A 15523-nucleotide genomic window follows, 5' to 3' on the forward strand; every position below is an offset into this window, starting at 1 on the left:
GGAATCTGTCTGAAGGGTAACATCTAAATGGTGAAGCCACCTGAAGTAGCAAAATTGACACAGATGATGACATGCCTACTGTTGAATTGCCTTATTTGTGCAGGCTCAGTGGGGGTACTGCTTTACGCTAAAATTACGTCTTTGTTTCCAAACTGAACCTCAAACAATTTTATAGAATTTAAAAACAAAAAACTGTTTTCACTGCTAACTAGAAAATTTTCAGTAAGTCTCCACCTGAGAAACGAGTACTATATGCTCCCAACTGCCCATGCTACAGATTGATGGCATTTTCTTAAAATTCTTCAATTTTATCAGATTTTTCTAACGTTAAGTATTAAGTATTGAATGTCTGTCCTCCCAAGCACCAAAAGCTTATTTCCAAGACCACTTCAGAATAATGAGTCTAAAAGGGGAAAAACACAAGATCTCAGTCTCTGTGTCTCTGTCTGGCAGTTAGGTGAATTTCTCACATATCTAACAGGAAGAATGGAAACACTGTAAGACAACCATTTCCACTGGAAGGATAATTATTTGATGAGCTCTTCCATGAATCTGGAGAGGAATCACTTGAAGAAAATAATGCCAGGTAGCTACAACTATGTTCTGGGTTGTAACCCAGGATCCATCCCTATTCAGGAAGGAGACACTGAAATTATTTCCAAGAAATAAACAAGTAAACAAAAGCTGCACACCAATGACACAGAGAATGAACACAGGGTGAGATGGATGGGGGTGTGGAAGGAGCAGTAAGAGACCACTCTTTGAGATCTGCTCATTCTTTTCTACATTCCAGCATTTCTCTCACTCCCAATTTTGCATAAATGAGAGTCTTCCAGACAAAATTCTCAACTTCCTTCTGACCAACAGAAGGCTAGATGTTATGCAGAACAACTCTTACTTTTCCTGTTAAATGATCTTCAATTCAGCTATTGAAAAATGTTTAAATACATTTAGAGCAACTTGGGTATGTGGATGTACTTTTTTAACTGTATATCTCATTAAATTTAAATATAAATCAAGTAATTCTGATGAAAATCCTGAGCATCCAAGTTGAGACATGCTATGATTTGAAAATACACACCAGATTTCAAAGATTAGCATAAAAAAGAAGATAAAACAAGGCATTAATATTTTTATATTGATTATATTGATTGGGACCTAAACAACTAAGATGAGAAAAAAATGCAGGTGGAACAGGTTTGGGGGGAAGATCAGGGCTTTCTAAAGTTGATTTGCAGATGATTATTGCACACCCAAGAGGAGATGTCAAGTAGGTTCATCAAGGAGTTTGAGAGAGAGGTCCAGCCTAGAGATATACAACTGGGGATCATTGGCATAGATGGTACTTAAAACCATGAAACAAGATGAGGCCTGTAAGGAGGGACTATATATTAAAAGGCTAAGAGGATCAAAGACACAGCCATGGGGCACTCCAACATTAAGAGGTGAGGCAAAAGATGAAGAACTAGCAAGAGAGAAGAGAAAGAATTACCAAGGAGTTAGAAGGAAAATCAAGAATGTATCCTCCAGGCCTAGTGAAGAAAGTGTATCATAGAGGATGGACTGATTGGTTGAGGCAAAAGGTGCTAAAAAGTCAAGTAGGATAAGGACTGAGAATGGACCTTTATATTTAATAAGATGGTGGTCATTAGCAATCTTGACAGTTTTTTGTGAAGTGATGAAGCCGAGATGGCAATCTGCAGAGGTGGATTTAACAGAGAATGGGAGGAGAGATTTGCAGACAGTGAATCTAGATGACTCCTTTTAGTAGTTTTTATATAAAGGAAATCAGAGGAATGGAACCATAGCTAGCAGTGGAAGGGAGTTGAAGAGGAAGTGTTTTCCAAAAAAGAAGAAATAACATGATTGTAAGCCAACGAGAATTATCCAGTAGAGAGAGGAAAACTGGTGATACAGAAGACGGGGGAAGAATTGCTGGAGTGATATCCTTGAGTATTCAAGGAAACTGGGCTCCAGGGCTGGGAAATGGAGGGACAGCCTTTAGATATGAACATAAATATTTTGTGTTTAGTGAAAGAACAAAAGGCAGAGTACATGGCAACAGATGTGGGCAGGTAGGCAGATGATGGAGCAAATCTGTGGAAGTTCCCCTCTGATGGCTTCAGTTTTCTCAGCGAGAGTGGCTTCAGTTTTCTCTATGTTAGAGTGAGGATAGAGAGGATGTGGTGGATGTGTGAGGAGGCGGGAGAAAATGTGAAACAACCAATGAAGAGAATAGGAGAGTGTAAAGACCAGGGAAATATCAGGAAGCATTAAGGATCCACCTTAACATTCATGGCCATGTGAGACCAGTCAACTGCTTGTGAGTTCTTCTCCAGCCACATTCAGCAGCACAAATGCAGGCGGGAGGAGGCAGAGATTAGGATTTAACCAGTGTGTGGTCCCACCAAGTGAGGAGAATGTTGCCCAAGAAGGGTAAGTGAACTGAGGGTGTACTCAAAGGATTGATTATAGGGCAGACCATGAAATATAATCTGGAAAAGGCAGAAGGAGAGGACCTCAAGAGTCAGGGATCATGAAGTGAAAGTCAGGAGCACTGAGGGACTGTCATAATTGGAGTAAGAGAGGGAAAGGATTAGAAGGTTGAAGTTGGTCATCAGGAAACATGATGTATGAAACAGATTACAAAGGGCTGGCCATTACTGGGAATGAAAATGTGTATCTATGACTGAGGAAGAAAGTGGCAGGGTCAGGTGGAGAACAGAAAATTGGAGCATGTGAGGTCAAGGAACTGAGAGGACAAAATGTCATAAGGATCCTCTAACTGTATATTGAAATTGCCAGGAATAAGGCAGGAGTAGTGCTGCAGAGAGTGATGGAGAGGCTGGAGCTAAGGTCATCAGGAACTGAGGGGAAGTGGCCTTGGAGACCAGGGGACTGACAACAGGGATAAAAGGCATGATAGGATGAGTCCTGGTCCACTCAAGGCAGAGTAGGGGTGGGACTATGAGTGACGAGGAGCAGGAGGGATGGGCATTTCAAGTTTCCTCTTGATCCAGTCAACAGAGAGCAGAAGGCTAGAGTAGATGTGATCTTTATCCTAGTGTGAGGGGCTCCTTTTGATGTTTATTGAGTAGGGGCAGACTTACTCCAAGGGAGCACAGCACCCTTGGTTCTTACTGAGGAGGTTGAGGATGTCTGAGGGAGCTCAGTCTTACTCAAGCTCACAAACACCTCTTGCCCTTTTTGATGGGGGTGGGTAGAAAGTCTGCATGAGGTGGTCTTAGTTCCAGTGCTTGGCCCCCTACTTGGTCCCTTGTTTGTTCTCTCACTTTATTCCACATTAATAAAGAACTAGAGTGCCTGACCAGTCCTCTCCAATTGCTAAATTCCTGTTAATAATGAAATTATTTTTATACAAAATATCAAATAAGTATGCTTAATATGGTTAAGGAAACAAGAACTAATCAAAGTATAACTAATAAACAAGAAACTATAAAAATCACCACACATATCTGAAAAAGTTAATGTAAAGTCAGTGGACAGATTAAAAAAGAGAACAGACACAGCAGAAAAGAGAATTAGTGAATTGGTAGACAGAGCTGAAATAATAACCCAGAATGCAGCACTGAGAAAGGAAGTGAAACACAGAAGAGAGGTTAAAGGACACAGGAAAAAGGTCCACCATGTACAGTATCTGATCAGAGTTTTAAGAGGTGATAGTAGAGAATGGGGAGAAGCAATATTCAAAGGAATAATGACTGAGAATTTTCCAGAACACTGATTAGACATAAATTCTCACATTTAAGAAGTCCAGTGAATCCTGAGTGGGATAATTAAAAGGAAGCCCATTACTCCATACATCAAAGTGAAACGTAGAACAACAAATACACAGAAAAGGAACTAAAATCAGCCATAAAGAAAAGATAGATACTACAAAAGAACAATAATCAGAGTATTAGCTGAATTCTTAAAGTGCAGTAATGGAAGTTGGAAGACAGTAGAATAATATTGTCAACAAGTTGCACACCATGTGAAAAAATAAAAATAAAAAAGTGTAATACATGGGTTTTGAAAAGTCTAAAATACCAGACAACAGTAACATATAAATTGGATAGACAGGTGATCATATTTAAACATAAAGTCCCTGAATTGCTCAGAAGGACAGAAATAAATCTGATTTAGTTTGGATTTTGTTAAGGTAAATATGTACGCTAAAATTACCATATAATAAATCCTAGAAAATAGAAATGGAGTATAAAGTTTTTAAATAAATGGAGAAGGGAAATATAATGTGGGGTAGGAGAGAGGATCTAAATTAATACGAAATGCAATTAGATAGGGTAACCAAGTATATAAAAAGTGGGACAATGAGAGAGAACAAAGCAAAATGGTAAAAAAAAAAATCCAAATATATTAATAGTAGCACTGTGAATGAACATAACTTTCACAATAAAAGTTATAGTTTAGAAAAAATAAAGCAACTTTATGCTCTTTACAACAGTTTCATAAGTGAAATAAAAATATGCAGAACTGTTGACAGTGAAAGGATAAGAAAATGATAAGATAGGCAAATACTAAGCAAAAGAAACTGGTATATCCTTATCAAAAACAGACCTAAAAACAAAGGGCATTATTAGAGATGAAGAGAGTTGTTTCATAACGATATATGCTCAACTGACCAGGAAATAAATTAAACCAGAATGCATCCAGTAACACATTGCTTCAAAACATACAAAGCAAAAATGGAAAGACGCACAAGATGAAATAGACAAATTCACCTCTATATATTTCTCCCTCAATAATTGATTAATCAAGCTGTAAAAAAATGAGTAAGAAAGGCTGAGGGTCTGAATAACACCATCAACTAGCTTAAGCTAATGAACATATACAGATCACTGCAACCAATAACTGCCTTTTCAAGAAAAATATGGAACATTTGTGAAAACCAGGGACCAGGCCATAAAACAAGTCTCAACAAATTTCAAGGAGCTGGAATCATGCAGACCACATTCTCTAATCACTATGTATTAAAAGAGAAAAAATAATTGCTAAAAAGTTCTAGAAATTAAAAAATGAAATAAAAGTTTACAAGTCATAAATCAAAGAAGAAATCATAATGAAAACATTAAAACTTACATATGAACAATAACAAAAACACTACATTTCAAAACTTGTGGAATATGAATATTGCTAAAGCAGTATTTAGAGGGAAATTTATTGTGCTAAACGGATATATGGGAAAGAAGAAAGGCTCAAGTGAAGGAGTTAATCATGTAAAGTTAAGAGATTAGAAAAAGAATAAAGCCAAAGAAAGTAGAAGGAAGGAAATAATAAAGATGAGAACAGAGATTAAATAAAATAAAGAATGATACAAAAGAGAAGAGAAAGCCAAAAGGTAGTTCTTTGGAAAATCTGAAAAGAACCAGTAATAACTCCAGCAAGATTGGTCAAGGGCAAAAGAGAGAATGCGTTGAGCTGGGGCAGTAGGAGGTGCTGGGAGCCTCCACAGGCTTCCTTCTGCCACTGTGTCCCACCCTACAATGGACTTGAGTTTTTCTGCCCCACCCAGCCCTCGCCTTCTCAAGAAGTGGTCTTGACTGACCACGCAGAGTACACCTCCATGCCTCTTCTCATGCACCCACTTGGTCTTGCTTCTTCTGACAGCTCTTCCACCTTCTCTGGGAAACAATTTTAACCATCTCCCAGATTTGCCAAAATTGGTGTTTCGTTTTTTTCTCTCTCATTCTCCTCATTGTTTGTGGATCATTTATAGAAGAGAAGGGGAAATACGAGCATTACATCACCATCCACCAACAGCAGCAGTCTGAGGGGAGGGCAACCAAAAAGGGGAATGGCAGCAGTGGGAAGAGCAAGCATCAGGTACCTGCAAGCTGTGAGAAGGAGGGATTCAGAACTGGGAGCACAAAGGGACGGTTAGGGGATCTCAGGCATTCAGGCACCAGACCACAAGGTCTGCAGGCCTGGGAGAGACACCCGACATTTACTGGACCGAGGAGCTGAAAACCAACTGGTGGATTTCTAAAAGACTTTAAACAAGGATCCAATTAAAACAATATTTTTAATTTTTCCTCTAACTAGCCATAAAAAAAGAGATTAATCTCACATACTCTGGTTACATGTCATTCTATTAAATCAAAGCCCTTAACAATCAATAAACTGTTTTTCAAAAAAAGCAAAACAACAAAACCACGCTTACATAACACAAATGCAAGAACAGCACCTGCCATATTTTCTGGGGCTGGAACTACACAGACAAAGTGAAATGATCTTGAGACAATGGTTTTCAAGAGGACGTCAGGAAGAGGTTTGAGCTGGAAGCACTGCTTATGCAGATTGGGCTACCTTCAGAAAAAAACATGATGTAAAGAGGCTTGGGTTATTTCCCTTTTCTCCAGCGATATGGAGGCTTCCAAGCCTAGAAAATGACCCTGCACACTTTGAGACAGTTACCCTTCCTACCAAAATGAGAGAACCATAGAGGATGACATAGTTATCTGAGCCAAGAGTCAGTGACAGAGGATTATTTGGGGGCTTTGGCAAATAGCCCCATTAGATCCTGGGGCCATAGGCACCTCTGCCCTAGTCTAGGCACACACCCTTCCTCACACGTCTTGCGTTCTTTTCCCAAGTATCTGCTCAGTGAGATTAAACTGTCAGCCCACAGAATGGATTTGTGCATCCCAGCGGCAGATCACCAATCTGTCGCACCAGTGGCATTATGCTGTAAATCACAACCACAAAAGAACTTCCCATAGAGTGTTTTTCTTTCCCCAGCTAAAGGTATATAAGTATATGCAAAAAAATTAACTCATAATTACCTAGGGAAGGTAATGGGGAGAAATAAAACATGATTGAATACAAAACCAAAAACAGTTTTCAAACAGCATTTAGGCACAGTTTCATGAAGTTCTTTTTACTGCCCTCACATAAATGTGGAATTGATTCTTAGAGTAAGTTTGAAGTGGGTGAGATTTCCAGCCCATCCTCCATCCAAGTCCATCCTTCAGCCTTTTCCCCAATAACTTTCTGGCAGTTTCATGCTCTTGTGGTCGTCCTATCACTAGCAATTGATCACATAGACTCATTCGCATTAGGGTGATAATGGTACATTACTGCTTCGGAGGTACCCCAACCAAGGTGTTCTAAATTTTAAAAGAAGAGATGATGAAAAGGAACAATTGTCCAGTGATGGAACCCACACCCCGGGGTCGGGGGCGCAGAGCTGGGTAGAGGGGCTCCTCCAGTTCTCAACAGGTGCTCACCTCTTCTTACAGGCTGCCCTGAATAAAGGCACTGCAAAATAGCTGACCTTTTACTTAAACTCTCACCAATTCTCCTAAGCCAAGCAAATATTTATATAAAGTTTATGATTTATATACTTACATATAATCACTGAAATGATGCAAGAATTGAGATGAAAAGGTCAAAAACCTCTGAGCTGTCTAAATGAATGTTAGGATATTTATATATACACAAACATATATACATAGATACTTTTTACTTTAACACCTTTGTTCTTCTTTCTTTAGTATTATTATTTCCTTAATGTGACAGATAGTATCTGTATACACTGCTAAGGAAGTTTAAATGAGTATACACAGTCACTCTGGAGAGCAATTTAGCACAGGTGGTGAAATTGTAAGTTTACATCAAATATGACCTTGCAATTCCACTTTCGGACACACATCCTCAAGAATTTCTTTTGCATATACATAAATACATTTCAAAGATGTTTACTGCACACATCTATGTAATGGCCAAAAAACAAAAAAATCCAAAACAATCTAAAGTCCATCATAGAGGAAAAGATTAATAAAATACGGTATTTAAAAATATGAACATGATCTATATAAAGCAATCTGATAGTTCTCTCAAAAACGTGGAGTCATAACACAAGTTGCTTTTACAGAAAGTAAAAGAGAAACAACCCTCGTGGAAAACTGCATAGTGAAGCCTGCTGTGAAAAGCCAACAAACATGAAGATATGTTCTGCCTCACTAGAAAAGAAAAGTAAAGTAAAAAACAAGATTCTGGGTTTTTTCCTTTGCCTATGAAATTGGCAATGTTGATAAATAATCACATTTATCACTGACAAGGCTTGGGGATCTGGCACACTCATACACTACCAAGAGCAAAATAAATTTCTAAACTTTCCTGGAGGGCTACTTAGCAATATGTATCAAAAATCTAAAGAAAAGTAAACAAATTTTGACAAAGTAATTCATCCTAAGAAAATAAAGATAAAGTTACAACAAAAAGTACAAAATGCTTAGTGTTTTAAAAGAATGATTTTGTTGAATAAATTATGGTACAGAGATGAAATGAATTATTAGGAGGATAAAAATAATGACATGGAAGAATAATCATTGACATTATGTTGTTGAGTAAAGAAAAAACGATCTTATTTGTATTTAAAAGTTATATTCAGGGGTCAGTCCCTTGGCCTAGCAGTTGAATTCGGTGTGCTCTGCTTTGGTGGCCTGGGTTCAGTTCCTGGGTGCAGACCTACACCACTCATCAGTGGCCATGCTGTGGTGGCAGCCCATATACAAAATAGAGGAAGACTGGCACAGATGTTAGCTCAGGGTGAATCTTCTTCAGCAAAAAAAAATGTTATATTCATATGGTCCTTATCATTCAAGGACATCTGGTACCACAGAAGAGTCACTTAAAGTGAATCCACTTAAAATGGGGACCAAAATTTCAGAGGATATAATGGAAAAAAATTGATTAGCACTTTATTTGAAGAAAAAGAAACAAGAAAATACATTTTATTCGATATTTTACCAAAATTTGATAATAGTATTTTCCATGGGAAGAGATATTTAGGGTAAATCCTAAAATTCATGTTGAAACCTAAAGGTTCAAGAAGAGCCAAGACAATTTTGAAGAAAAAGGCTAAGAAGGAAAGATTTATTATAAAGCTTTTATAATTAAACCAAAATAGTATTAGCTCAAGAATCATAAAGAGATGAATAGAATAGGACAGAGTTCAGAAACAGATCCAAAAATATAGAAGAAATTGGCATATGACAGAGATAGCGACAAAATAAATGAGAAAATAGTTAATTCTTCATTAAATGACAAGGGGATAAATGGCTTTCAATATGGAAAACAAATAGATCCCTGCCTCACACACTACAGAAATACAAATTTCAGATGAGTTTAAAGATCTAGAAGTTTTATCTAGTAAAAAATACCAAGGCATAGAAAACTTGAAAACCAAACTATATTTTTTAAAGATCTCTAGCAGTGAAATACATTCCATGTTTATCAGATTAACCAAAATTAAAACACCTGATTAAAGGCAGGCACAAAGATACAAGGATACAAGGAACACCGACACAGTGTTAGTCGGGGGGGGTGCAATGGCACAGCTGCTTCAGAAGGCAATCAGCAAAACCTGATAGGGTTGAAGCAACACACAGATGCTGATGAAGCTTATCCCACTGTCTAGTTATTCAGCTTCTGGGGACGTATACCCTAGACACATATTGCACCTTCTACAAATTCTTATCAGGGATATTCCTTGAAATATTTTTTATAATAGTAAAAGGTAAAAACACCTTTTTGTCCATCAGTGGGAAACATTTAAACTCTGGCATATCAAACAAAGAAATACCACATCTACAATTGTCAGCATATGTTATCAACCTATGTCAAAAAACAACGCTGTGTGAAAAAAGCAAATCACAAAAAAAGAATGACACACCTCTGTTTACATAAAATTTTAAACACAAACTAAAACTACACATTCTGATGGGCACAGACTCCGTCCCAGCGTTACAGGTTGCATGGCTTCAAACCCCAATTCTCATCCTTCCCTGTCTGGATTTCCCCCTTGCTCAGCAGAGAATCTTCCATTTGTGGTAATCCCATACTCAGCCTTAAGTAGCTACTACAATGTAAAGGGCTGTACCAGGTGCCAAGGAGGACAAACGGATTCCATAAGACTCCTCTCACTCTGCAGAAGGGTACAAGTCAGCTGGGGAAGTTGTCTGAGAGACCTGGCTCTCCATTCTCACCCTGGCTCACATAGTGTGCAAACTTAGAAAGAGTGCTTAATTTTCAGGGCCCAATTCCTTCATATATAAATGGGAAAGCCACCCTCTTCGTATTGTGAAGATTAAATAAATAAATATATATATATATAGTGTCCTACACATGGCAAATATTCAACATTCTTAGCAGTCATAGCATGGCAGCCAGCCCATGAATATAATCTTCTAAACAGCATCTCGGTCACACTGACAATAAAAGGAATGACAATGGACAGGAGAAGATCACTGCGTGAGTCCACTTAGCCCTCTCCCCAGCCGAATACATCCCTGCCCCGCTGTGGTTGCCCCGGGTGACATGGTCCCTACCCTGCGGAACACACAGGGCATTACTTCCAGCAGCAGTTTACCTACACCCAGGCCTGTTTATTCTTCCGAGTTCACCGTGGACAGTGCTCTGTGAAAAGAGCTACCTGCCTCAAAAACAGAACTCCTTCTCTCACACTGTTGGGGGAATTCTGGGGTGAAATGAGACCAAAGGGTCATAACACACCAAAGTTAGCTTCTCAGTTGACCCTCTTTAAAATTCCAAGGACATAACCACAGCTCCAACACACTAAAGAGAAGGCAATAGGGCCTCAGCTCCAACACACTAAAAAGCTGGGATAGGGTTCTATCCATGGCCCTATAGTAGGCTCCTGAAGGAGGGCCTGCCCATCAGACATTGGAAAAACCATAGCGCTTGGAAATCGCTTTTGGAAATCCCAAACTATTGACTTTTATTGCTGGGATTCCTTTCCTTGGGAAAGCATGGTGGGTATTTCAGTTCTCTGGCCAATGTGGCGCCACCCTGTGGCAACAGCATAAACAGTTCATAAATCACCCAGCCTTGAAATGCTGTGATTCTCCACCAATTTTTAACTTTGAGGAATTCAAAATATTTTCATTTTTTATGTTTCAAATGAGAATTCAGTCATATATTTTCTTCGTTCATATTTTATGACACTATTTCAGATTTGCATTATTCAAATACATTCTATGAATAAACTGACCTCCATTTATCAACGTGAGCACGGTTCTATCTGGGGTCTGGCTTCTTACATCACCCAAGAACCGATGATCCGGGTGTTGGGGGCACAACCAGTGCAGACTCTCCCCAGATCTTAAGACCAAATTCTTCCTTCTAGCTTTCTGGACTGGCTTATGTAGAACTACATTTGGTTTGCATACATTAAAAAGGAGGTAGAAAATCACCAATTAGTTTCATTTTAGCTTTGAAACTAAAATGATAAAATAAAGAATAGTGATAAAAATAAAACTTGCCTGACAAAACTAAGCAGGATGATAGTTACCCATGGGGGTAGATCTTAATCTGGGCACTGATTACACAGGTATGTTGTGTTTGTGAAAATCCGCTGAGTTTACAGGTCAGATCTGTGCAATTTTCTGTGATTATGTCAAACCTCACTATAACATTAAAACAAATTCACCAAGGTCTGACCAGTCATCCCTCCTTAACTTGCCTTTGAGACAAAAGGCTGTGCAAACACAGTAATAACCAGGAAGGCAAAAATAGGAGGATGCCCAGTTCTCTATGAGGTATTTCAGTCTGCGTGAGTTAACTGCTCTGAAGGCCAAGGTCACAGATGACCTCTCCTTCTGTCCCTCTGGGCAGGATGAAAGGAGACAGGACACATCTATACCACTATTAGTTTAAATTGCAGAGCATGGTTAACACTTCACTTTCTCAAAAGTGAGCAGATCCTGGAGCAGACAATTCCCCCTCCGCCTCCACACAGGACACCTAGACCACAAGAGAATCGTGACACAGAGATACACACCATCTCCACAGAGATACACTTCAGTTTCACAGAGACAACCCCACACTCTCAGACACAGTCGCCCCGCTACCACCAGAGACAGCCCTCAACTCCACAGACCACCCCCAGCCCCATAGAGATGGCTGGCTTTGAGCCCACACAGACACACTATGGATGGTGGAGTGGGTGATTAGGAGAGAGCACCTGCCCACGGCCAGGCAAGGAACATCAACAGGAAGATGGAAAGTTGTCTTTTCAAAGTCTTAGCAAACTAAATTTCTCTGGAAAGAAGGATTTTTAGATCTATGAATACAGTCCCAGAGGCTGCTGTAAAAAATTCTTTAAATCTCCCCCACTTCCATCCACAGCTCAAATCCTCCTGGACCATCCTCCTTCTACTTTCTCATCTGTCAAGTCCCCTGAACCTCAACTGCCTTGGGAAGACTAAAAGGCAGGGGTCATCTCATTTTATAGATTAAAACAGTGAGGCTCAAAGACGTATGTCAGACATCATAAAACTATCTAAGCAGTCTTCTCATCACTGAGTTGGGGTGAGGAAGGCTGAATGGGAGGGACAGGGTGACAGTGTCAACAGAGGAGGGGCGACCCTTCTTCAGCCCGAAGCTCTGAGAACTGCCCACAGCCCCACAGGAGCTGTCTCAAAGGATCTGGAGTAGACGATTCACATCTGGCAACGTTTACACATTCTGGGACGGGACTCCACCTTCCTCTGGGAAAGTGTGAAACAAATCCAGATCAAGGGGTAGGGAGTGGGGCGGGCAGAAACGAAGCCAGACTCCAGGCGTTTTCTAAGGGTAGATGGGAGCCAACCCCAGAGCGCACCCGCTTCTTTTAGGAAGTCCCTGGGCCCAAACTGGTGTGGGCAGTTAGTTTCTCGGATACTTATCCTCGGGGACAGGGCTTATTTGGTAGAAGGAAACGGAGCAGGTCAGATCTAAGAGCAGGCACCTTGCAAATTCCCCCATCCTGCGGAGACGTTAATAAATTAAGTGACCGGGAATGAAAGGGATGCTGCAAATGCCGCAGGTCCCGGGATTCCCACCACGGAATCGCTCCGCTCCGCGCTCATCCAGAAGGTCCCTCGCGGCTACCCCCAAACCTCTGTAGGGTCCCTTGGGATCGGCTCCCGACCTCTCCAAATCTGGCGGAGCTGGGGGGAAGAGAGGATGAAGAGGAGGCTGAGATGAGCTGAAGTGACCCCCGCCCCGCCTGCTGAATAGCGCGCCCCTCCGCAGGCAGTCAGGGGACCAGGTCAGACGCGAGCTACTCGAGTTCTTACTCCGCGCACCGGCCATGACCTTGACGAAGTCCCTGATTAGCCCCATTTTACAGAAATTAAGAGTCCTAAAGAGTCGTCCGCCGCGCTGGGCTGCTTTGGGGCGCTCGCCCAGTGGTTTAAGGAACACTGCTGCTGCGCCCGTAGCGTAGTAGGTGCGCGGTGAACCGCAGCCCAAGCGCTACGTGGCCAGTGGGGATCTGGAATCGCGAGGGAAACGCAGAGGCCAGCTCCGGCCCAGGCATCGGGAGAAAGGGGCGGTTCTGACTGCGACGATCCCCTAGCAAGTTCAACGTCCCCCCTCCAACGCCCCTCCGCAGAGGCAGACGGGCCATGCCCAGGGACCCCGGCTCAGGAAGCGCAGCGGGTGTGCGGGGACGTGAGAGACTCCTCCACACACCCACCCCCGAAGTTGCGGCAGCGTAAGGGAGAGAGTGGCGCAAAACCGCCGGAGGGGAGGGGACGGTACTCACACTGGGTGGTCAGCTTGGAGCAGGTCCGTGATGACGGCCAGGCTCAGGCCACCGCGTTTTGGGATGCCTGGGGCACCTGCCGCAGCGCGGCGCTTGAATTAGAAGGCTGCGAGGCAGGAGCGCGGGTCGGTCGGAGCGCCAGAGCTGAGCTGCAGCGCCGCGGAGCCTCGACCGCCAGAACCGCAGCCGCAGCGGGAACCCGGGAGCGGGCTGGAGGCGGGAGCGCGGCGGCAGCAGCGGCTGCGAGGGAGGCGCCCGCGCCGCAGGCAGCCAGGGGCCTGGCCACAGCCGCCGCCGACACCTGCTGGCCCGGCCGACCGCCAATCAGAGGCGCCCGCGGCTGGGGCGCGTGCGGAGGCGGGGCGGGGGCGCGTGCTGGGCGCCCGGCAGGAGGGGCAGCGCTCGATCGCGCCTGCGCCGGGCCAGGGGGTGCCTGCCCGGCCGGTTCCTCCGGAGCTCCCCCGGCGCGCCAGCGGCAGGCGCGGGCAGGGGCGGGGCGCATCGGGAGGAGGCGGGACTGGGCTGCGCGCGCCCGGGGCGGGGACCCGCTCCCCTTGCTGGGCGCTCCCTCGCGGCGCAGTGCAGTGCCGGGGCCGCGGGCAGGGAGCCCCCAGGCAAGACTTCAGGTCGTTACTAGCTTTGAAGTAAGACTTTTCCTGTCCCCTGCCCCTGAGCCTCGGGGGCCCGGACTCTCCCTGACCGCAGAGCTATGGGTCACCCAAATCCGGCGCTGGCCTGGCTCTACCAAGTCCGCTGCTCGCCGACCAGAGTGTGGGCGTCCTTCCTCCGGAGCCTCGCCAAAGCTGGCGTGGCGCTTCTCCGCTGACAGCTCTCCTCACTTCACAGTCTTTGGGTATTTAAAGTCATCGTGGTAACCCATCCCCTGATCTGGATGCCTTTAATTTTCTTATGAATTTACTGCGCTAGAGACGTTCATTCCTTAAAACGCATTGACTGGGGTCGCGCTTGGCTCAGGGCGCTGTCCCAGGCTCCTTGTCGCCCAAGTATCCCAAAGCTCCCATCCCTGCCCGCGCGGCCGGGTCAGTGAACCCGCGCTGTTTGGAGGACGCCCAAAGATTGCTGCCAGCGAGGAAGGCATTCGGGCTCCCGACTGGAGTTCCAGGTCCTGGAAGAACGACTGGGAGTTGAAAGGTTACGCTCCAGGCCGGGGCTCCATCGCGCGTTTGCAACCATCAGACAGAGGGCCCAGACAGGATCTTCCTAAGACGGACTGCCTCAGCCCCCATAACTAAGCTGTGAAAACACTCTCAGTTTTAGGAGCAGAATGGAAGTCACTCCATCAGAATAAAGCGTTTGTGGAGCTACGCTGGCGATTCCTAAAACCCTGAAAATCCTCTCTCAGGACGGCGAATTGAGGTTGTTCTCTCCGTGCACATTTGCGCAGTAGAAATGGATGGCTGGTTCGCTGATCTGTCCGCAGCAGCAAAAAAAAAAAAATCTTTAACAAGGGAACTTGAAAGGTAAAGGAGTTGATTCTTTAAAGATCTGGTGTCATCTCTTAAACGGATTTTATTATCCACAAATTAAAGTGGAAGAGAGTTTGCATTTTGTTTCTATTTTATTTACATTCAATTTTAATTTCATGTGTCTATGCTTGATTAGCATTGGCATGGTACGAAATTCAAAAGTGCAAATGGGCACACAGTTAAGACTCCCTCCCAGCCTTATCTCCCAGCCTCTTGTTTCCTCTCCCTACAGGCAACCATTGCTATCACGCTCTTGTGTACCCTCCTAGAGAAAATCTGCATATACACGACCAAACATATTTGTCTAATTTTCTTATTTTTACCTTTTGTTATACGAAATGGTAGGTCCAACTTCAGGCACATGTGGATTCAGAGGTTCCAGTGATGTCAGAAGTAGAGCTAGAGTCTCAGCCTTGCCCACCCCCCCCCCCCCCCCCCCCCCCCCCCCCCCCCCCCCCCCCCC

The 15523-nt window shown here is 43.4% G+C and overlaps 2 protein-coding genes across 4 annotated transcripts in view; one reads left to right on the forward strand and one right to left on the reverse strand.

Moving 5' to 3' along the window:
* The window catches only part of MYRIP (myosin VIIA and Rab interacting protein), a 338714-nt gene extending 324907 nt beyond the window's left edge, over positions 1 to 13807 (reverse strand). Inside the window, exon 1 of one of the 3 annotated variants that reach the window (XM_046645553.1) lies at positions 13574 to 13803. The gene's annotated coding sequence lies outside the window, so the exon portion shown is untranslated. Of the gene's footprint in view, positions 1 to 13573 lie in introns of all 3 variants that reach the window. The other 2 variants (XM_046645535.1, XM_046645561.1) reach the window with 2 other exon arrangements.
* The window catches only part of LOC124226386 (NK1 transcription factor-related protein 1-like), an 18894-nt gene continuing 14708 nt past the window's right edge, over positions 11338 to 15523 (forward strand). Inside the window, exons 1-2 of the mRNA XM_046639653.1 lie at positions 11338 to 11374; positions 13421 to 15054. Of these exons, the coding sequence (XP_046495609.1) occupies positions 11338 to 11374; positions 13421 to 14448 (1065 nt within the window). The 3' untranslated portion in view covers positions 14449 to 15054. The remainder of the gene's footprint in view (positions 11375 to 13420; positions 15055 to 15523) is intronic.

Source organism: Equus quagga, chromosome 1 (genome assembly GCF_021613505.1).
Source record: "Equus quagga isolate Etosha38 chromosome 1, UCLA_HA_Equagga_1.0, whole genome shotgun sequence".
NCBI lineage: Eukaryota > Metazoa > Chordata > Mammalia > Perissodactyla > Equidae > Equus > Equus quagga.